This window comes from Quercus suber, unplaced genomic scaffold (genome assembly GCF_002906115.3).
Source record: "Quercus suber isolate HL8 unplaced genomic scaffold, Cork oak 2.0 scaffold_329, whole genome shotgun sequence".
Lineage (NCBI taxonomy): Eukaryota > Viridiplantae > Streptophyta > Magnoliopsida > Fagales > Fagaceae > Quercus > Quercus suber.
Genome location: NW_027069782.1, coordinates 660087 through 679635, shown reverse-complemented (window position 1 = coordinate 679635; position 19549 = coordinate 660087). Strand labels below are relative to the sequence as shown.

At 35.5% G+C, this 19549-nt stretch overlaps 1 protein-coding gene across 1 annotated transcript; it reads left to right on the top strand.

Moving 5' to 3' along the window:
• Positions 1 to 274: 274 nt before the first annotated feature.
• Positions 275 to 7089, top strand: LOC111989393 (heparanase-like protein 3). The gene is made up of 9 exons (XM_024021180.2): positions 275 to 724; positions 1274 to 1310; positions 1485 to 1668; positions 1803 to 1954; positions 3371 to 3601; positions 3852 to 4041; positions 4164 to 4289; positions 6016 to 6115; positions 6662 to 7089. The coding sequence occupies exons 1-9, from the start codon at positions 476 to 478 to the stop codon at positions 7043 to 7045; spliced, it is 1653 nt and encodes a 550-aa protein (XP_023876948.1). The 5' UTR covers positions 275 to 475; the 3' UTR covers positions 7046 to 7089.
• The last annotated feature ends 12460 nt before the right edge of the window (positions 7090 to 19549 follow it).

The following is a 19549-nucleotide window of genomic DNA, read 5'->3' as shown; positions in this document are numbered from 1 at the left end:
TTGTAGTAGTAGACTTTTACTTGATTATATATAAATTTATAGTATGGATTTGTTAGGGGCTACCTAGTACGTATACCTGCCCTTAATTTCTAATCTGGTGAAGGTTTTCCTTCGTTTTCTCTGGTATTAAGAAGTTCGTGCATGCGAATATAATAATCATGTGTCATTAACACCTTGGTGTTTCTTATTTGGTGTAGGCAATCATGAATTTCTGGTTATATATACTAATGAATAGCACATTACAATTACGTACCTAGCTATAAAATAAAATAAAATAAAAATAGCACATCACATCATTTCATCCTTTAATTACAGCAAGTTTTGAGTTGTTAAAATATACATATCTCTCTCACTCTCACTCTCACACATGCATGTTCACGATTCCTCCCACTACAAGCAATTATTGAAATCTCTTTGTACATAAATACTGTGTTTGCACTTGCAGCTAATAAGACTAAAGATATTGTTTTAAAGGATGGGTTCCCAATATCTTCTCACATGTGTGTGTTTCTGGCTGCCCTTGGTCAGTTTCACCATCTCCGTGGCTTCACAGAAGAGTACTGCAGGGCCTGGAAATGTCATTGAAGGCAACGTTTTTATAAATGGAACAACTTCAATTGGAAGGATAGATGATGATTTTGTCTGTGCCACTCTAGATTGGTGGCCTCCTGAGAAATGTGACTACGGAACATGTAGCTGGGGCAGAGATTCTCTGCTTAATCTAGTAAGTTGATCTTCTTTAAAATGGTTTTTTTTTTTTGCCCCACTATGGCTGTTATCAATCAAATCAGAATCCACCTTTCCTGAGTTTTTTGTCTTTTTCAATGTGACTATACTATTGGCCAAATATATTTTGTTAGTAAGTTAATCTTCTAACATCATAGGAAGATCTTCTAAGAACTTTTAGGGACTGCCACCTTTGATTAAATTTTCATTGACACCTGCATATCATTCTTTGTATCATGACAAAATTAAAACACCAGAAGTTTGTAATGGCCAAAGCAATAATACCACCTTGACAAATAATTTATATTAATTAGCCTTTTCCCAAACACGTCCCCTAGGAGAACCAAAATCATGGTCAATGATGTAAAGAGTGTGATTGTGTTCCATAATTTTAACGCATTTAGAGTGCCGCATTATTTAAACTTTTAAATTAGTATATCTATGACAAATTGTACACTTATTAGATTCAAAAACTGAAAATCCATTTCACTTTGTTACTCATTTTACCTTATTCTAATTTATACTCTGTGTCTTTCTGTTTTGGTAGGACCTTAACAACCTAAAATTCTTGAATGCAATCAAAGGTGAGTAGTACTCGATCACTTGGCACAATTGCAATCCCCCAACACACACAATAATAATAATAATAATAAAACTTGTTTAACAACTTTTTTTTTATAAAATCCAAGATGACTTTTTTTTTTTAATGGACCCCAATTTGACTTTAGACCTCAGAACTTTGATTGTATATATTGCAGCTTTTTCTCCCCTCAAAATTAGATTAGGTGGGACCTTACAAGATAAGGTAATATACGAGAGAGCAGGCAATGGACAACCGTGTAGCCCATTTGTAAAAAATAATTCGGAGTTTTTAGGTTTCTCTCAAGGCTGCTTGCCTATGTCACGCTGGGACGAACTCAGCGTTTTCTTCAAGAAAGCCGGGTAATAATTTTGTTATTAGAAATCAACTAGTAGTAATAATATGAACACTTTTTTTTCAGAGATATATATGTATATATATATAACCTTTAGTTATACTGTTTTTTAACATCATCACCTTCCCTTTTGAAATCCAGGGCTGTTGTTGTTTTTGGTCTCAATGAACTAAGCGGCAAGACTACAGATTCCCAAGGTTCTGCTGTAGGAGCTTGGAATTCCAGTAATGCTGAATCCCTTATACGATATACTGTAAACAAGGGCTATAATATCATTCACGGATGGGAGCTGGGTAAGAAATTTTATGCACATGTTTGAATTTTGGAAGATATATCTGGAAGCAATTTGCTTAAGCTTTTAATAATAGTCTTTCTACTCAATTAGATACATGCAATGATGCAAGTACTGACTAAAGAGGACATAAATATTACATACATGGATTATCAAAAAATATATATATAACATACATGGGAAACTACTACATTCATAGAAAATAAAAATAAAAAGCATTTAGATAGATGCAAGTAATGACTAAAGGCATTATCGTTTGACATCATTTTTTTTTTCCATTAGCCAAGGTTGTTATTCACCAAGGATTCCATCTTGAAAACCTCAAATCAGTATTTCTATTACCATAAATTTTGTTCCATAACTCTTGTCCTGACTATGAGTGGTTGTTTTATCACTTTTCATATGAACTGACCATTATTTTTTCACCGCATATAATTAACTACATCAAAATTATAACAAAAATTGTGGCATTAAAATTGTGTACACGGAACTTTTTCATTTCAAAGTAATAAAAAAGAACAGGACATTGATGTTATAAGAATTAAATTTTTTGTGCAAAGAATATTATAATTTTAATAAATGGAAAATGATAACAGATGCTTTTAGGAAAATAGTTAACAATTCATTTAAATGAAGTTTTTATGGAACAAAAAAACAATTAATGTTTTGACAGTTTTTTTCATTTCCAATAAAAATTGTGTCAAAACTTTTTTAAAACGGATAGTTAACTATTGTCCTAAGGGCACTTGTTAGCATGACCCTTAATAAATAATAAGTGACCATGTTAACGGGCCAATTCCTTTAAAGCAACTATGAATAAACCATTTTATAAAAGTTTTGACACTACTTTAATAAAAAATATAAAAAACAGTCAAAAAAAATTAATTGTTTTTCTCTTTTCTCATAAAAAGTTTATAAAAACATTTCTTAAACCAATACCTTTAAAGTATCTGTTAACTTTTCCTAATAATAAGTATCAAACTTTAATTTTGTTTTCCCTTTTCTCTTAGAGATAACAACACTCAATAAAAGGAACAAGTCTCTTACATAAAATTTAGTGTAAGATTTCTAATTCTACTTTGAAAGAGTAATTTAAAGTCAGTTACATTAAGACCACTACTTACGTTGGGCAGAGTGGTACTTCTCCAAGTCTTAAAGGTTTGTGGAGTTTGAGGATCCAAGTTCAAGTGGTCCTGGGTGGTGAGGGGTGAGGGTAGTATATTAGGTTCATTAGATTAAGATTTCTAAAAACAAAAACAAAACCAAAAATAAAAAATAAAAAAAATCAGTAACATTGAGGAGTTAGTATATGTAAAATTATTTCATATTTTTCTATACGCGTTTAAGCTTTTAAATTCATCAACGATCAATGGTTGCATTATTGATAATTCTATGTAAAATTATTGTTCCTTTTCAGGAAATGAACTGAGTGGGAATGGAATTGGGGCAAGAGTTTCAGCAGATCAATATGCATCCGACATCAATTCTCTCCAAAACGTAGTGCAAAATATTTATGCTGGTTTTAAAGTTAAACCACAAATCGTGGCACCAGGAGGATTCTTTGATGCAACTTGGTTTACAGATTTCATAAAAAAAACACCTAAATCTCTTCAAGTGGTCTCCCACCACATTTATAACCTTGGTCCAGGTACATTAATTAATTTGTACCGTTTTACTTAAGCATGTATATGTTTATTAATTTGCTGTCTAACTTATTTGTTTAAAAATGAAGTGAGATAAAAAGTGGCTTATTTAAAATTAATTAATTAATTAATTAATTTACTTGGTATTTGTTAAAGTCGCTTTTTATCTTACTATATACATTAAAATAAAATAAGCAGCTTTTAGACAAGAATTATTATTTATAATGATATTGTTTTATCAAATAATAAATATAGGAGTTGATGATCACCTTATTGAGAAAATCCTAGACCCCTCTAGTCTGGACAGCACATCGCAGACCTTTAGTAGCCTTCAAAGCATTCTGAAGAACAGTGGGACACAAGCCGTTGCATGGGTTGGTGAAGCAGGCGGGGCTTATAATAGTGGCCATAATCTTGTCACTAATGCTTTTGTTTTTAGTTTTTGGTAATATCCTTTAATTCACTTTCTCTCCTGCTATTGTATATTTTCCATTACAGTCTCAACTCTCAATTGGTTGTTGGATAATGATTTTTATTTTTCTATCAAATTAATAAACAACTAAGCAGGTATTTGGACCAACTCGGGATGGCATCATCTTTTGATACCAAAACATACTGTAGACAAACATTGGTTGGTGGAAACTATGGCCTACTCAACACTTCCACCTTTGCTCCAAATCCTGATTACTACAGGTCATTTTTTAAATTTTAAGAAAAGCATTTAATTTAATTAATGGCAATCAAACAAAGGCTTATTATTTAAGTGACAAAGGAAATGAGTGGCTAAAATTTGGTCTCAACCCCCATGGCTTTATTATGTAATGGGCACATGAGACATGTGGGCCCCACCCCATGTGAGAAGCATGGCTTCAAACGAAGCTATTTTGGCTTAAGTGACAAAAAGATATAACTAGATAGGACTTAGTTTCAAACTCAGGATGGAATTAGGTGTAGGGCAAAACTTTGATACAATATTTTTCTTAGATGCCCCTTTTATAATTCAACCGCCTGTCAAATACTTAACAGAGCAAACGGTGTTAAATATCCTTAGTTCTTCTTCTATTTTTTCCTGGGAAGCATGAAAACAGCCTCTTTCTTTCTTCTTTTTCTCATCCTTTTTCTCTTGGAAGAAATTCTCCTTAACCCACACATGATTGTGGTAATTCTTTAGAATCCACGACTCCAATATGAAACCACATCTAAAGTTCTCATCTTTAAGATCAAAAGCCACCACGGAATCCCCATCAGGTTAAACAAAACTCCTTTCTCATCATTACCAATAGAATCAAAAGACATCACAAGGTAAGAGTTTAAGAGTGTGAGTGTTAGATCTGGAAAGAGGATTACAAAAAGAAAAAAAAAAAAAAAAAAAACCAGAAAAGAGAGGGATAGAGAATGAAGCGGAGACCAGGAATTTAACAAACCATTTGACTGACAACGTGATACGCACAAGCCAAACCCTTCGTCCATCTGAGAAGCAGAGACCAGGAATTACACCTATCTCCCTTACACATAAAATTCCATACTCCCTTATGAGAAGCATTACACCTATCTCCCTTTCCCATAAAATTTTCTTCCCAAACCCATTAGTCTCAAGCTCTTTACTCACTCCTTGGCAATGTAGGAGTATTTCTTTTGCTATGTATATGAGATTTATAGGTATTTGTCCTAAACCCACCTAAAAAATCATACTCCTAAACATACCTACTACAAGATAACATATCATCTTCTTAAATTAGCCCCAAAAAGAGGTAGATTTAGGACACTATAAATTTTTTCACGTAAAATACCTAAAATTACACACTTTGAGTGCTATTGTCGTACTTTTTTTGAACTTCCATAAGATCAAAGTAAAAATAATTTGCTACATAGGCTAATTTTAGGTAAAGACAAGTGCAAAAGGATGTATATGAAAACTTAGGACAAAATTGGGAAATGCCACATTTGGGTAAAAATAGCAGCATAATGCCCTTTTCTCCAAACTATATAGGGAAATGCCCCTCTTTTGTAACTCGATTTTCTCAAAATCGAGTTATAAAAAAAAAAAAAAAAATTCTAGAGCCCTATAGCGGCGTTTTTAAGGACCTATAGTGACATTTTCAAGATCTATAGTAACGTTTTGTAACTCGATTTCCATAAAATCGAGTTATAGGCAATTTTTTTAATTTTTTTTACCTATAACTCGATTTCTTATAAATCGAGTTAAAAAACGCCACTATAAGTCCTAAAAACGTCACTATAGGCTCCTAAAAAACGCCGCTATAGGGCCTAACTCGATTTTGAGAAAATCGAGTTACAAAAAATGGGCATTTCCCTATATAGTTTGGAGAAAAGAGCATTATACTGCTATTTTTACCCAAACGGGGCATTTCCCAATTTTGTCCTGAAAACTTACTAACATTGTTGTTTTATTTTACAGCGCCCTTCTTTGGCACCGTTTGATGGGAAACAAGGTTCTGTCCACAAGATTCTCCGGGACAAATAAAATACGTGCTTATGCTCACTGCTCAAAGAAAACGGTAAGTATTTGCATCCAAAAAAGTATAATCTTTTTTTTTGATAATCTATTGTAAGAGAGAGAGGAAAAAAAAATTATAAAACCCTTTTATCTCATAAAGTTTAGGACTATTTTGGTCGTGTATATTTATTTATGTTTTCATATTAATTTGCAATTTAAGTATTCATGAAATACTAGCTCTAAAATACTGTAAAATGCAGAAATTTCGTTACTGTTGGAAGAAAATTAAACATATTATGGTGGTTAAATTACTAATGAAAATGGACTATAGGACTAATATGAAAACATAATCAAACCTAAAGGGTTAAAGTGAAAATTTTGAAATGTAAACTGTCAAAATAAAAACAACTCAATTTTTTTTTTTTTTTATACAAGATAAGAATTCTATTTTAGTCTAATGTAAATATATATATGTATGAAACTTCTTCCTAGAAACTTGAACCCCAACTCTTGCCCCCACACATTACAAGCACTTTAATAAAAAAAAAATTATAATTATAAGCTAACAAAGAAAGTTGGCTAACGCGTTGAGTTTTCACTATTGCAGAAAGGAATCACATTGCTCTTGATTAACCTAGACGGTAACACTACAGTTCAAGTGCGTGTTTCGACTGAAAATAATTCTGGCGGAACCAAGAATTCGAGTATGCATGAAATTCAAATTCCAAGAACAAGATTTGCTACAATGCATCGAGTTAGAGGGTCTAAACGTGTTAACGATACAAGAAAAGAATATCACTTAACAGCAAAAGATGGGGATTTACACAGCCAAACAATTCTTTTAAATGGGAAAATTCTAAACATCGATTCATCTGGACTTATTCCACCCCTAATACCAATAGATGTGAACCAATTAGATCCAATAATTGTCGTCCCTTTCTCTATTGTATTTGCTCAAATACCGTATATCAAATTCTCCGCATGTAATTAGCTGCTGTGACAATAATTGATTAATCCGATTTTCATGTGTATGAATAAAACTATTGGTTAAAAATAAAAAATTCATTCTTGGTTCTTATCAATATATGGTGATTTCATTTTGACCCTTATAAATTCAATTGCGTTAGTCTATACATTTAAAAAAATATATTTTATGGGCTAGTCCTACATTTTGATGAACAAGATTCACCCTATTTCACTTAAACTAGAGATGGTCCATTCAAAGCTAAAATTTTATTCATGAAACTTAAAAGTGTATGGAGTGTCACTCGACTCACTTCATTTAAAAATTTTAAATAATTTACATACTTTTAAAGTTGTAAAATATAATTAAAATATCAAATAGATTCTTTTCAAATATAAAGGATTTTAATTCTTCAAGGTTACCTTCCTGTCATCTTAATAACAAAAATGTTGATGTGTCTACTGTCTAATGGATTTTTTAATAGTCATATTATTAAAATAAATAATAATAGCAGGCATAAGATGGTCATCCCTATGCCATGTCAACAATCACATTGCAATCCCTTTTTTTTCTTTTTGGACAAAGTTAAGCTACAAATTTAGTTATAATCTAATGCAACAACTTCTACTAAAACAATTAACTTAACTACATATTTTAAAAATCTAAATGTTAGATTACATACTCTTTATATTTTTAATACATATGTTAGATTTCATGCCAATACAATAAATTAATTTACTATTCGATTCATAAACTTATTTTTTATGCATAATTTTAGACTACAAAACACTTGAAATTTAAATATTTAATTAATAACATAACTATTAATCTTTGATTTTTTGGAAATTTCTCAAGCATATAGGACATAAGAATAAAATGTAATCCAATGGTGATATGTCAAAATTCACACTTAATAAAAAGATATTGAATGAATTTATAGTCTTAAGCTACTATCAAGTTTATAGTCAAATTTTATCCTTTCTTTTTTCCAAATTTTCAATTACCAAAACACAAAAATAAATGGTGAAGTTTTTTTTATTAAACATTAGAGCTTTTGATAGATTTCATTTAAATCTTAAGGTTTCAAAATGTTCCATTTAAACTTCATAGTTCTTCAAAAGGTTTCATTAAAACCTTGTCACAAAATTTGTTAACCTGGTTAAAGCTCATGTGACCAAAAAAAAAAAAAAATGGTTTAAGTGAGAAACAAAATGACGTGATTCTAATCCAGTAAAACGAAACAACACCCTTTTGGCTCAAAAAAATAGTATCATTTTAACCTCCAGTTGATCTTTACTTCTCCCATTTCCCAATTTTTTTTCTTATGCTTGCTCCCCTTTTGCTCTCATAATCTCACAGACTCACACCATAGGAATCACTCGACATCGATCAATGTTGTTTCATGCCCCCTTTTGATTATGCTAATGGTATTTTACTATATACAAATAATGGAATTAGCTATTTGGGACTTATATACTGTCTTTGTTTGGATAACATCATATTGATAACAAGTCAATATGTTTGGGCCATTTGGCACAACTCAACCCTAATTGAGCTAGGCTCAAGGCTTAGGTGAGCATGAATCTCCTTTTATATTGATGGATTCTATTTGAGATTTGTGGGTGGGACACTCCAACTTTGGGTTATGCGCCTATAGTAATCGCTCGAGAATTCCTCAATGTCAATGGGATTGGGAGGAACTTTGTTGGATTCTTAGAAAGTGAAAAATACCATTCATAACCCTTTTATGGCTAGACAACTTTGTTTAGGAAGTATTTGAGTGTTTTGTTAGCTTTTATGGAAGTTCTTAAAAACTTTGTTTTATTTATTTATTTATTTGCTTCATATGAGGAATAATGAAGGGCTATGTATAATCTGCTGGAACCTTGTTGACCTTGTATACATTTTTTTTATATAAGATAGAAATTCTATTCTAACTTAAATCTAAGTGTATATGTGTGTGAAGTTTTTTTCTGAAGACTTGAACTCCGAACCTTACTCCCTCACACCTCACACCTCACAAATACTTATACTTATGAAATGACCATATCGCCAAAGGTGCGTGATGGTAGCCTTTGTATACATGACTTACCATCCATGGTTTTTGTCTAGTTGACCTAAATTTTTAATATTTGCTCTTTGGTCCATTTTTCCAGGCTTTATATATATATATATATATATAAAAGTATGCTGGCAAGCTTCCAAATTTCTTTTCCCAATCATGCATTAAATGAAAGTAGTTAAGACTTGAGAGTAATGACTAATGATGATGGCGATTATCAAAAAAAAGACTAATGATGATGGCTTTTTAAGCTTGATTTTCGCGGATGAGCCCCCATTTCAAAGGGGATTTAAAATGGAGGGTTGGATTTTCTTTACAAACTCTATCAACCCTAGTTATATATGGTCAAACATGATCCTTAGCTAAATAATCTTGTAATTTTATATGGTTTGACCAATCTCATATCGAATTGTAAATACAGTATTAAGTCTCCAAATCAATATTTGTGCCCCACATATGCTATTTGTTTTTTGTTTTTTTGTTTTTGGTAGTTCCACATATGCTATTTCTAACTTTAGACATTGCATTGATTAATTTTAAAAATACATATTTTTAAGGGTCAAAATGGGAGGATAAAATTGGGCAATGCCCTTTTCACCCAAATTATATAGTCTTATGCCCCTCTTCCCAAATTAATTAGAGAAATGCCCCTTTTTTAAAACTCGATTTACTTCAAATTGAGTTTTAAAAAAAAAATTAGGAGCCCTATAGTGGCATTTTAAGGAGCCTATAGTGGCGTTTTAAGGACCTATAGTGGTGTTTTAGAACTCGACCTCCATGAAATTGAGTTATAGGCATTTTTTTTTTACCTATAACTCGAGTTCATTGAGGCCAAGTTTCAAAACGCCTCTATAGGTCTTTAAAACATCACTATAGACTCCTTAAAAGCGCCATTATAAGGCTTAACTCGATTTGTAATAAATTGAGTTTTAAAAAAAGGGGCAATTCCCTAATTAGTTTGGGAAGGGGGGCATAAGGCTATATAATTTGGGTGAAAAGGGCATTGCCTAATTTTGTCCTAAAATGAGATGTAGATAATTAGTCTTATCAAACGGGCCAGGTTTCGTAAATTCGAGTCTGACCCAGTTGCGTACAAGTCGAAAAAGAGCTATAAAAAACCAAAGAAAAAAAATAAAAAAAGGTTGCAAAACCAATGACCTTTAATACGTTATGTTAAGAGCACTAACATCCAATGATGCGAAAAAAATTCTATTTTACAAGCCAAAAATCTATTTTATTTATTTTACCATCTCATTTTACAACTCACTCTACATCTCAGTTTTTATTTTTACATATAACTCAATAAAATACTACAAACTACAAAACAAATACTATAAAAAAAAAACAAAAAAAAACTATTGATTTGTTTCTCGTCTTTGTCTCTATCCTCAACAACCAAACTCACACTGAATCACTAGCACCACTAAACCAACCACCCAAAAACACCAAACCAACCAAACAATGCCACCACCACCACCACCACCACCTCTAAAATACAATTGAAACACCAAACCAAACCTTAAACCCACCATTGGAACACCAAACAGAAATCCTAAATCCAAACCCAACCAAATTTGAACCCACAGAACTCATCATAGCCAAAATACCCATCACCTAAAACCAATTTGGAATACCCACCGCCACCATAGCCTTGCTTGCAACCAATTCAACCCAAGCCCCAACTGATTCAACGCAAGCCCTAACCAATTCAACCTAACCGATTCAACCCCAGCCCCAATCTGATCTCCACCACTCCACCACTCTCCAAACCAACCACCACCAAAACTGAAACCCAAACGATCAAAGAGGAAGAGACAGAATTCAAACACAAACCCAATCTCCACCATGACCCATACTCAAACCTGAACTCCACCGTGAAACCCAGCCAAAAATATCTCGTAGGAAATAATTAATACTATAAACATATTATACACATTTCACAAACGGAAACAAACAAAATATCATATTTAATATTTTTGTAAATAATGAATTTTCATAATAAGAAATAAATATTTGAGAGTTTGAAACTTTAAAATAAGCAAAGGCAAACTCATGCTAGAAAATAAGATTTGTCTCCCTAAAAATAGGTTCAAACGCTTAACCTACTAGTTAACTAGTAATTATTAGATACACCGAGGGTATGGTGATATGAGATTCTCTCAGGTTTATGGTGAATCCCACTCATTAAATTCATGATAGGATCTAACATAAATGTGAAAAGAAGGAGAAATAACTAATAATTTTTCATCTTCTTCACGTGTTGGTTTTGGGTTTGTTGTTAGCAAATTGGGTCTAATTGGATGTTGACCCACCCAATGATGCTGGATCTTAGTGTTGGTTGGATAGAGTTGGAGTTGGACTCTTTGTATGTTGCGTTTTCCTATCAATTTCAAACACCATCTTATTTCCTAATACTTATCGAATTTTATTTTATGTAAAAAAAAAAAAAAAAAAAAGAAGAAGAAGAAGAAGAAAAAGAAGAAGAAGAGAAGAAGAAGGAAAGAGAGAAAAAGAATCGGTACCAAAGCCATGCTATCTAAGTTTGTCTATGACTTTCATTTCATTAATTAGTATTTACCAATTTTTTTCTTTTGAAAAACAATATTTACCTTTACCTTAACATTAATTTATATATATATATATACATGGAAGTGTATTTTTTAGTTAAGTAGCCACATGGATAAATCTTAAGAGTGAAAACTAAAAAACAACACATAAGGTACTATACCTAAGTTTTGTCCTATATATATATATATATATTAAATGAGTTTAAATTCTGTAAGGATTCTATTATAAAACCTTCTAAATTTACACTATCCATCAAAATATTGCCCATGCAACATGATAGTTTTTCTAAATAAATACAATCATAATAAATACTTATTAATAACTATCATAATTACCAAACTATTGGCAGTAATATTTCTATATATAAATATCTATTTGATAATTACCAAAATTATCAAATTTTAAATTTAGAGTAAAAAAATCAGAGAATTTTATATTTTGCTGAACTTTCTCATGCATTGCATTTTATACAAGTTACTAACTAGTTATTAAATTGCAAATACACACTTACATTTTGAGGAAATTTTGATTTTTCTCCTTAAATTTTGAAAATTTTGATCCGCTCCATCAACGTTAAGTATTGTTTGGATTTGCTCCATTTTGTCGATGTGCCATGCCTAGTTGTCCGTTGAATGCCAGATTTGTACCTTAATGACACCCTCTATATTTGTATTTGTTTTGGTTCTACATTCTATACCCTCCATGTTAATGATTTTTTATTTTTATTTTGCACGCTTTATGTTTGGGGTTATTTTGATTAATTTGGCACTTAAGAGATAGTTTTGCATAGCAAGTTGATGGAAGTGAACTAACGTTAGTGGAATGAATCAAAATTTTGAAACGCTAGGGGCAAAATCAAAATTATTTCAAACTTTAGGGGGCGTATTTGTAATTTAGTCTTTAAAAAATTTGAGTTTTGTAATTTATTTACTCCTTCTGTCCTAAATTGTTTGGCCTACTAAAAAAATACTCAACTATTTAGGAGAACATCATTAAGTGTGTTATCTTTAAAAAAAAAAAAAGTTAAAAATTTTCTAAATTACCCTCAAATAAATTTATAAAAAAATTTAAACAATTGTGCATATAAAAAATAAAAAAGTTTTACCTTATTTAATTTTTAAAGTAATTGCATATTACAAACTCTATTCGTGTACTACTTCTACAATTACAAACTCTATTGGATGTAGATTAGAAACTTATCTTCAAATTTAAATTCTATAGTAGCCAAGGCTCATCCAAATTCAATCTTAATCTTTAAATCAAATTTTAATACAAGTATTGATAAATTCAAGGGCCATAATGGGAATGTTAGTAAAATAATAGGGTTTGACTTTTTAAATAGGATCTAATTTTGGAATATTTCAAAATGAAATATAGGCCAAACAATTTAGGACAGAGTAAGTATTTATTTACATAAAGTTTAATATCATAGTGTGTATTGATTAGGGTTATACTCATTAACAAATACTAGATTGTAACATGTGCTTACACACGATTATTTTAAAATAAAAAATAAAAAAACATGTGCTTACACACAGATGCATTCAACAATAGTGATGAACTGATGATGAGATGGTCTTACCTATGTGAATGAAGTGATCATCTGGACTTTTACAGTAAGTATTATAACTAGATCACTTGGCCCATGTTGTAAAACCCATTTAGGCCATTTTGTTGATTCCTCCTAAAAGACATTACTTGCAAGTATACTGATAAGGGTAATTCTAAAAGTTTGATAAACTTGAGGCAACGCTGACAAACCTAATGAACTCGATGACCTTGCTTATGTGCCCGTAAACAACACCATAAAGTTAATGGTTCCACCTCAAGGCCGATAGGTGCGCCTCAAGATCAATGACGCTTGAAATGAGATGACCAGAATGCATAGACGGACTTAAAAGCTGATGGAAGGAAGCTGAAGGAGATAAGTAAACCTTTGACAGATCTGACATGGCCTTACTTGGCCCCCACGCATGAATATATAAGGAAACATCTTGTGCTCCACGACTAACCCTAATCAAGGGGATTCCTACAAGGAAAGGACCCAGCAAGATGCGCGCATTAATGAAGATCTTCCCCACAAGGAAAAACCTTCTATGCCAAGGAACGAATGTCAACCCTACCTACTATAAAAACCCCAAAACCCTCACAAACTAAGGTACGCATAATTTCTCCCAGCTCTAACACTCTAGAGTTGTGAAAGTTCTATAACTTAACCTTCAAAGGGTCTTTGGCCAGTACCACACCAATACTCTCTTAAGGTCTTCTTTTTCTATGTTGTGCAGGGGTTGCCTTGAGCACGCGAGGACTATGTGACTTGCTGACGATTTTCGACATCATCAGTTAGCACCATTTATGGGAATTTTGCACGACTTGTAAGCCATATTATCGCTTCCCAGACAAAGTGTTGCATGGTGCTTACTCGCTCAATGGCGACCACCAACAATGTTCAAGAAGACGAACCACGCACCACCACCCTCAAGAGACAAGTTCAAACTTTCGCCGCTGCTGTAGAACGCCTCACCAACCAAAATCATGATTTAGAGGAGCAGCTGCACCAAAAGAATACGGGACTTAACACTCAGGAGGAGGACCAAAAAGGTATCAGCACTAAAAGAAGGGACCAAGAGGGGCCAGAAGGCAGTAACGCCTCAAGCAGACTAGAGCAACAGGACACAAGCCGTCCATCCGCCGCAGATACGACCCTACCTCACATAGTTGCAAAGATGTAGATGATGAAGGAAATGATGGACTTCATGATGAACGCCCTCAAAGGATGGGTGTCTAGCGACCTTGATGACTTGGTCCATCGAACTGATTCACCATTCACTGTGTCCGTCATTTTGGTCCCCCTTCCACCGAAGTTTCGTATGCCACAGGTAGAGACCTACGATGGATCTAAGGATCCCCTAGATTACTTAGAGTCTTTCAAGATCCTGATGCTCCTGCAAGGAATGGCAGACAAGGTCATGTGTAGGGCCTTCCCCACTACGCAGAAGGGCCCTACGAGGATTTGGTTCACTAGGTTGACGCCTAACTCCATTAGTACCTTTAAGGAGTTAAGCACCTAGTTTGCCTCACACTTCATCGGGGGACACAGGTATAAGAAGTCCATTGCATGCTTGATAAACATTAAGTAACGAGAGGATGAGACACTAAGGTCTTACATAACCTGCTTTAATAAAGATGCTCTCTTAATCGATGAAGCTGATGACAAGATACTCGTGGTTGCATTCACGAATGGACTATGGAATGGTAAGTTTCTATTATCTTTATATAAGAACGACCCAAAAACCATGTCAAGTATGCTTTATAGGGCTACTAAGTACATGAATACGGAAGACGCACTGTTAGCCTGAGAAGGGAAGCCCAATAAAAGGGAAAGACAAGAGGAGATACGGCAGGATAAGAGGCGGAAGATGGCTAGGACCAAGGAACAGCAGAAGGACAGATGCTTTAAGCCCCCCACAGAGAGGTTCACAAACTTCACCCCGTTGACTGCCCCGATCGACTAAATTCTGATGCAGATCAAAGATGAAGGAGCCTTGACGATTCCCGACAAGCTGAAGGAATATCCCAATAAGAGGTCTAAAGACAAGTACTGCCGCTTTCACCGTGACCACAGTCATGACACATCTGACTGCTACGACTTAAAGCAACAAATATAAGCTCTTATCAGACAAGGAAAGTTGCAGAGGTTCGTTAGCAAGGAAAAAACGGACCCACAATAAGAGCATGTTCCAAGACGAGAGAACGAGTGTCCTAGGCTACCCATAGGAGATATAAGAATGATTGTGGGAGGCATAACGGCTTCTGGCTCGTCCAAAAAGGCCCATAAGACTTACCTCAAGATGATTTAGAATGTCTAACTGACGAGCCTCGTCCCAAAGATGGCACAGATTGACAACCCCTTCGTTGAATTCTCAGAGGAAGATGCTCGACATCTCCACCACCCGCATGACGATGCACTCGTCGTTAGCATACAGGTAGGAGACTACAACATACACCGGGTCCTGTTGACAACGGAAGCTCTGTTGACATCCTTTACTACCCGACGTTCCAGCAGATGAGGATTGACAGAAAACGACTGGTCCCAACCAATACCCCACTTGTTAGGTTCGGAGGGACAAAAGTGTACCCCCTCGGCGCAATCACGTTGCCCGTAACGATTGGTGATTATCCTCAACAGATCATTAAGAATGTTACATTCCTTGTTGTCGACTGCTTGTTCGCCTACAATACCATCCTTGGACAACCTACCCTTAACTCGTGGAAGGCCGTAACTTCAACCTACCACCTAATGATCAAATTTCCTACCAAGTACGGAGTAGGGGAAGTGCATGGAGACCAAATGGCCGCATACGAATGCTACATAGCGATGTTGGAGATGGATGATCATTTATAGACCATGAACATAGAAGAACAACGAATGATGGCAGAGCCCGTTGAAGGACTTGAAGAGATATCTCTCAACAACTCCAGACCAGATCGAATGACTAGGATCGGCACCCTTGCCAGTTCAATGATCTACTAGGTACTTATGTTTTTTCTCAAAGAGAACCAGGACGTCTTCACTTGCAGCCATGAAGACATGCCCAGGATCGATCTGGCAGTCATGGTCCACAGTTTGAACGTGTTGCTCACTTTTCCGCCTATCCATCAAAAGAAGAGGGTGTTCACCTAAGAGCGAGACTGATCTATAGCGGAAGAAGTTTGCAAGTTGCAAGAGGCAAACTTCATCTAAGAAGTTTACTACCCCGATTGGCTGGCCAATGTGGTAATGGTCAAGAAAGCCATTGAGAAATGAAGAATGTGTGTAGACTTCACAGACCTCAACAAGGCATGCCCTAAGGATAGCTACCCTCTCCCACAGGTTGACGTCTCAGTAGACTCTATAGCACGACAACAGTTGCTAAGTTTCATGGATGTTTTTTTTGTTACAACTAGATAAAATGGATGAAGTTGACTAAGAGAAGACTCCATTTGTCACTAGCCAAGGCCTCTTCTTCTACAAAGTAATACCGTTTGGCCTTAAGAACACGGGTGCAACATACTAGAAACTCATAAATAAGATGTTTGCACATCAGATTGGAAGAAATGTCCAGGTCTACGTTGACGACATTCTAGTAAAAATCCAAAGGGAGGATGACCATTTGAACGATCTCAGGGAAACCTTCGACACCCTCCGATCTTACAACATGAAGCTCAATCCGAGCAAGTGCATGTTCGCGGTGACCGTTGAAAAGTTCTTAGGGTTCATAGTGTCTCAAAAAGGTATCGAGGTTAACCCAACTAAGATCTGAGCCATAATAGAGATGGCACCACCAAGGAACGTGAAATAAGTCCAGAACTTCAACGGCAAGGTAGCCACACTTAATAGGTTCGTGTCAAGGGCGATGGACAAGTGTCTACGTTTCTTCCGCATGCTGAAGAAGTCTTTTGAATAAACAGTCAAGTGTCAACAAGCATTCGAGGATCTAAATGCCTACCTCTCTTCCCCACCGTTACTAAGTCCCTCCAAACTAAGAGAAGAATTGTTCCTCTACCTAGTCATCTCCCAGCTGCTGTTAGTGCGGCCTTGATCAGAGAAGAAGACAATGTGCAGAAGCCTGTGTACTATACCAGCCAAGCACTCTATAGTGCAAAGGAAAAGTACCCACCTATGGAGAAGCTCGCCTTCACTTTGGTTACAGCAACTGGCAAGCTCAAGCCATATTTCCAGGCCCACACGATGATCGTCCTGATTAACAAGCCCTTCCGACAAGCAGTGAGCAATCCTGAAGCCGCTAGACAATGGCATTATGGGCAATTGAGTTGAGCAAATTCGACATACGATACCACTTGTGTATTGCCATTTAAGGGCAGGTGATCATTGACTTCATTGCATAATTCACTAACATGGAGGGTTAAGGGGCAAAGGAGCATCCTCATTGGAGTATCCACACAGACGGATCATCCAATAAACATGAAGAGTGAGTGGGTATTGTACTCCGTTCTCTAGAAGGGGACGAGATTGAGTGCATGGTTCGTCTCGATTTCCCTATAACCAAAACCGAAGTAGAGTTCAAAGCTCTAGTAGCAAGACTAGATCTCGTTAAAGCAACAGGGGCCATAAGTGTGATTATTCAATGCGACTCCCAGATCGTTACGAACCAAGTGAACGGTGATTACGAGTGTAAGGGCGAGAGGATGAAGAAGTACTTGGAGTAAGTAAAGAAAAAAGTGGACAACCTATAGGCCAAGATTGTTCAAATCCCAGAGGAGAGAACGAGCAAGCTGACCGTCTTGCCAAGACCGCATCAGTAGAACACATGATCATCCCTGACAAGGTACTTTCTTTTGTTCAGTTTTCATCATTAATAGATCCCATGATGTATAAGAGAGAGGTTCCGAAAGCAACTGGACCACACCATTAGTCTCCTACTTAAAAAACGATGCATTACCAAACGGTAAGGAAGCCACAAGGAAGTTGAAGGTCCAAGCAACACTATTCGTTCTGATAAATGACGTCTTGTATAAGAGAGACTTCTCCTGCTCGTACTTAAGGTGCTTAAGTCCCGAAGAAGCGAACTATGTTAAGAGAGAAGTCCACGAAAGGATTTTCGAGAACCATTCAGGCTCGCGGTCGTTAGTACACAAACTGATTCAAGCTGGATACTACTGGCCTATTATGCATAATGATGCCTAGAGTTATGTCAAAGCTTGCGACAAATGTCAAAGGTTCAGCAACGCCATCAGACATCCGATGGAAGAACTTACCCCAATGATAGCCCCGTGGCCATTCGCTCAATGGGAACTAAATATCTTAGGCTCATTCCCAATAGCAATACGACAGCTAATGTTCCTTATAGTCAGCATAGACTATTTCACCAAATGAGTAGAAGTTGGAGCCTTAGCCACCATCACAGAGAAGAATGTGAGAAGCTTCGTCTAGAAGAACATCGTCCCTAGAGTCTTGGTCTCCAATAATGGGAAACAGTTCTACAACAACTCCTTCAGAGATTTTTGCTCACAGTTAGAGATCAAGAACCACTACTCCTCCCCCACCTACCCTCAAGCCAACAGGCAAGTTGAGGTCAAAAACCGATCCTTGCTTAAAATCATCAAGACTCGACTCAAGAGGGCAAAGGATATATGGCCAGAAGAACTGTCAAGCATGCTATGAGCATATAGAATGACAGCCAGAACACCTATGGGGGAGACACCATTTCGACTAGCATACGGAAGCGAGGCAGTAATCCTAGCGGAAGTCGGGCTCATAAGCTACAGGGTGGACAATTATGATGAAAACAGGAACGGTGAGGTCAAGTGTTTACAGCTTGACCTAGTTGACGAAGTTAGGGCAATAGCTGAACAAAGACTAGCACGATACCAGGACCTCATGGTCAAGCACTACAACTCCAAAATCAAGTGCAGAGACTTCAACGTCGGGGGCCTCGTCTTAAGGAAGGTAACGAGCGCCTTTAGAGATCCCTCCCAAGGAAAGCTCGGTCCTAACTGGGAAGAACCCTATAGAATCACTTCATGACAGAGGAAAGACACCTACCACCTGTAGACGCTAGACAAACAGAAGTTGCACCATCCATGGAATACCGAGCATATCAGGAAATACTACTAGTAAATGACAGCGTGAAGAGCGACACTCCTCATTCCCAATTTATTTCTTTTAGTTAATTTTTACCTACAGTACTTTCCAAGCCTAAAAGGGCAGGTTTTTATTCTTTTAAGAACAATTTTTTACTTATGCATACTTTTATCACAATAAAAGGTGTTATTTAGATATAACTTGTGTATTTATTTGCCACCGAGAAACTAATTTTATAACCAAGTCCACAAGTGGGCAAGTTTATTACGAAGTCCACAAAATGGATGAATTGTAGTTATTTAAGTCCACATATTAA

Excerpts from the sequence above, each read along its gene's own strand:
- LOC111989393 (XM_024021180.2), top strand. The coding sequence starts at position 476 with ATGGGTTCCCAATATCTTCTCACATGTGTGTGTTTCTGGCTGCCCTTG. Across the intron at positions 1,955-3,370 it reads CATTCACGGATGGGAGCTGG|GAAATGAACTGAGTGGGAAT; the intron begins GTAAGAAATTTT and ends GTTCCTTTTCAG. Across the intron at positions 4,042-4,163 it reads GCTTTTGTTTTTAGTTTTTG|GTATTTGGACCAACTCGGGA; the intron begins GTAATATCCTTT and ends ACAACTAAGCAG.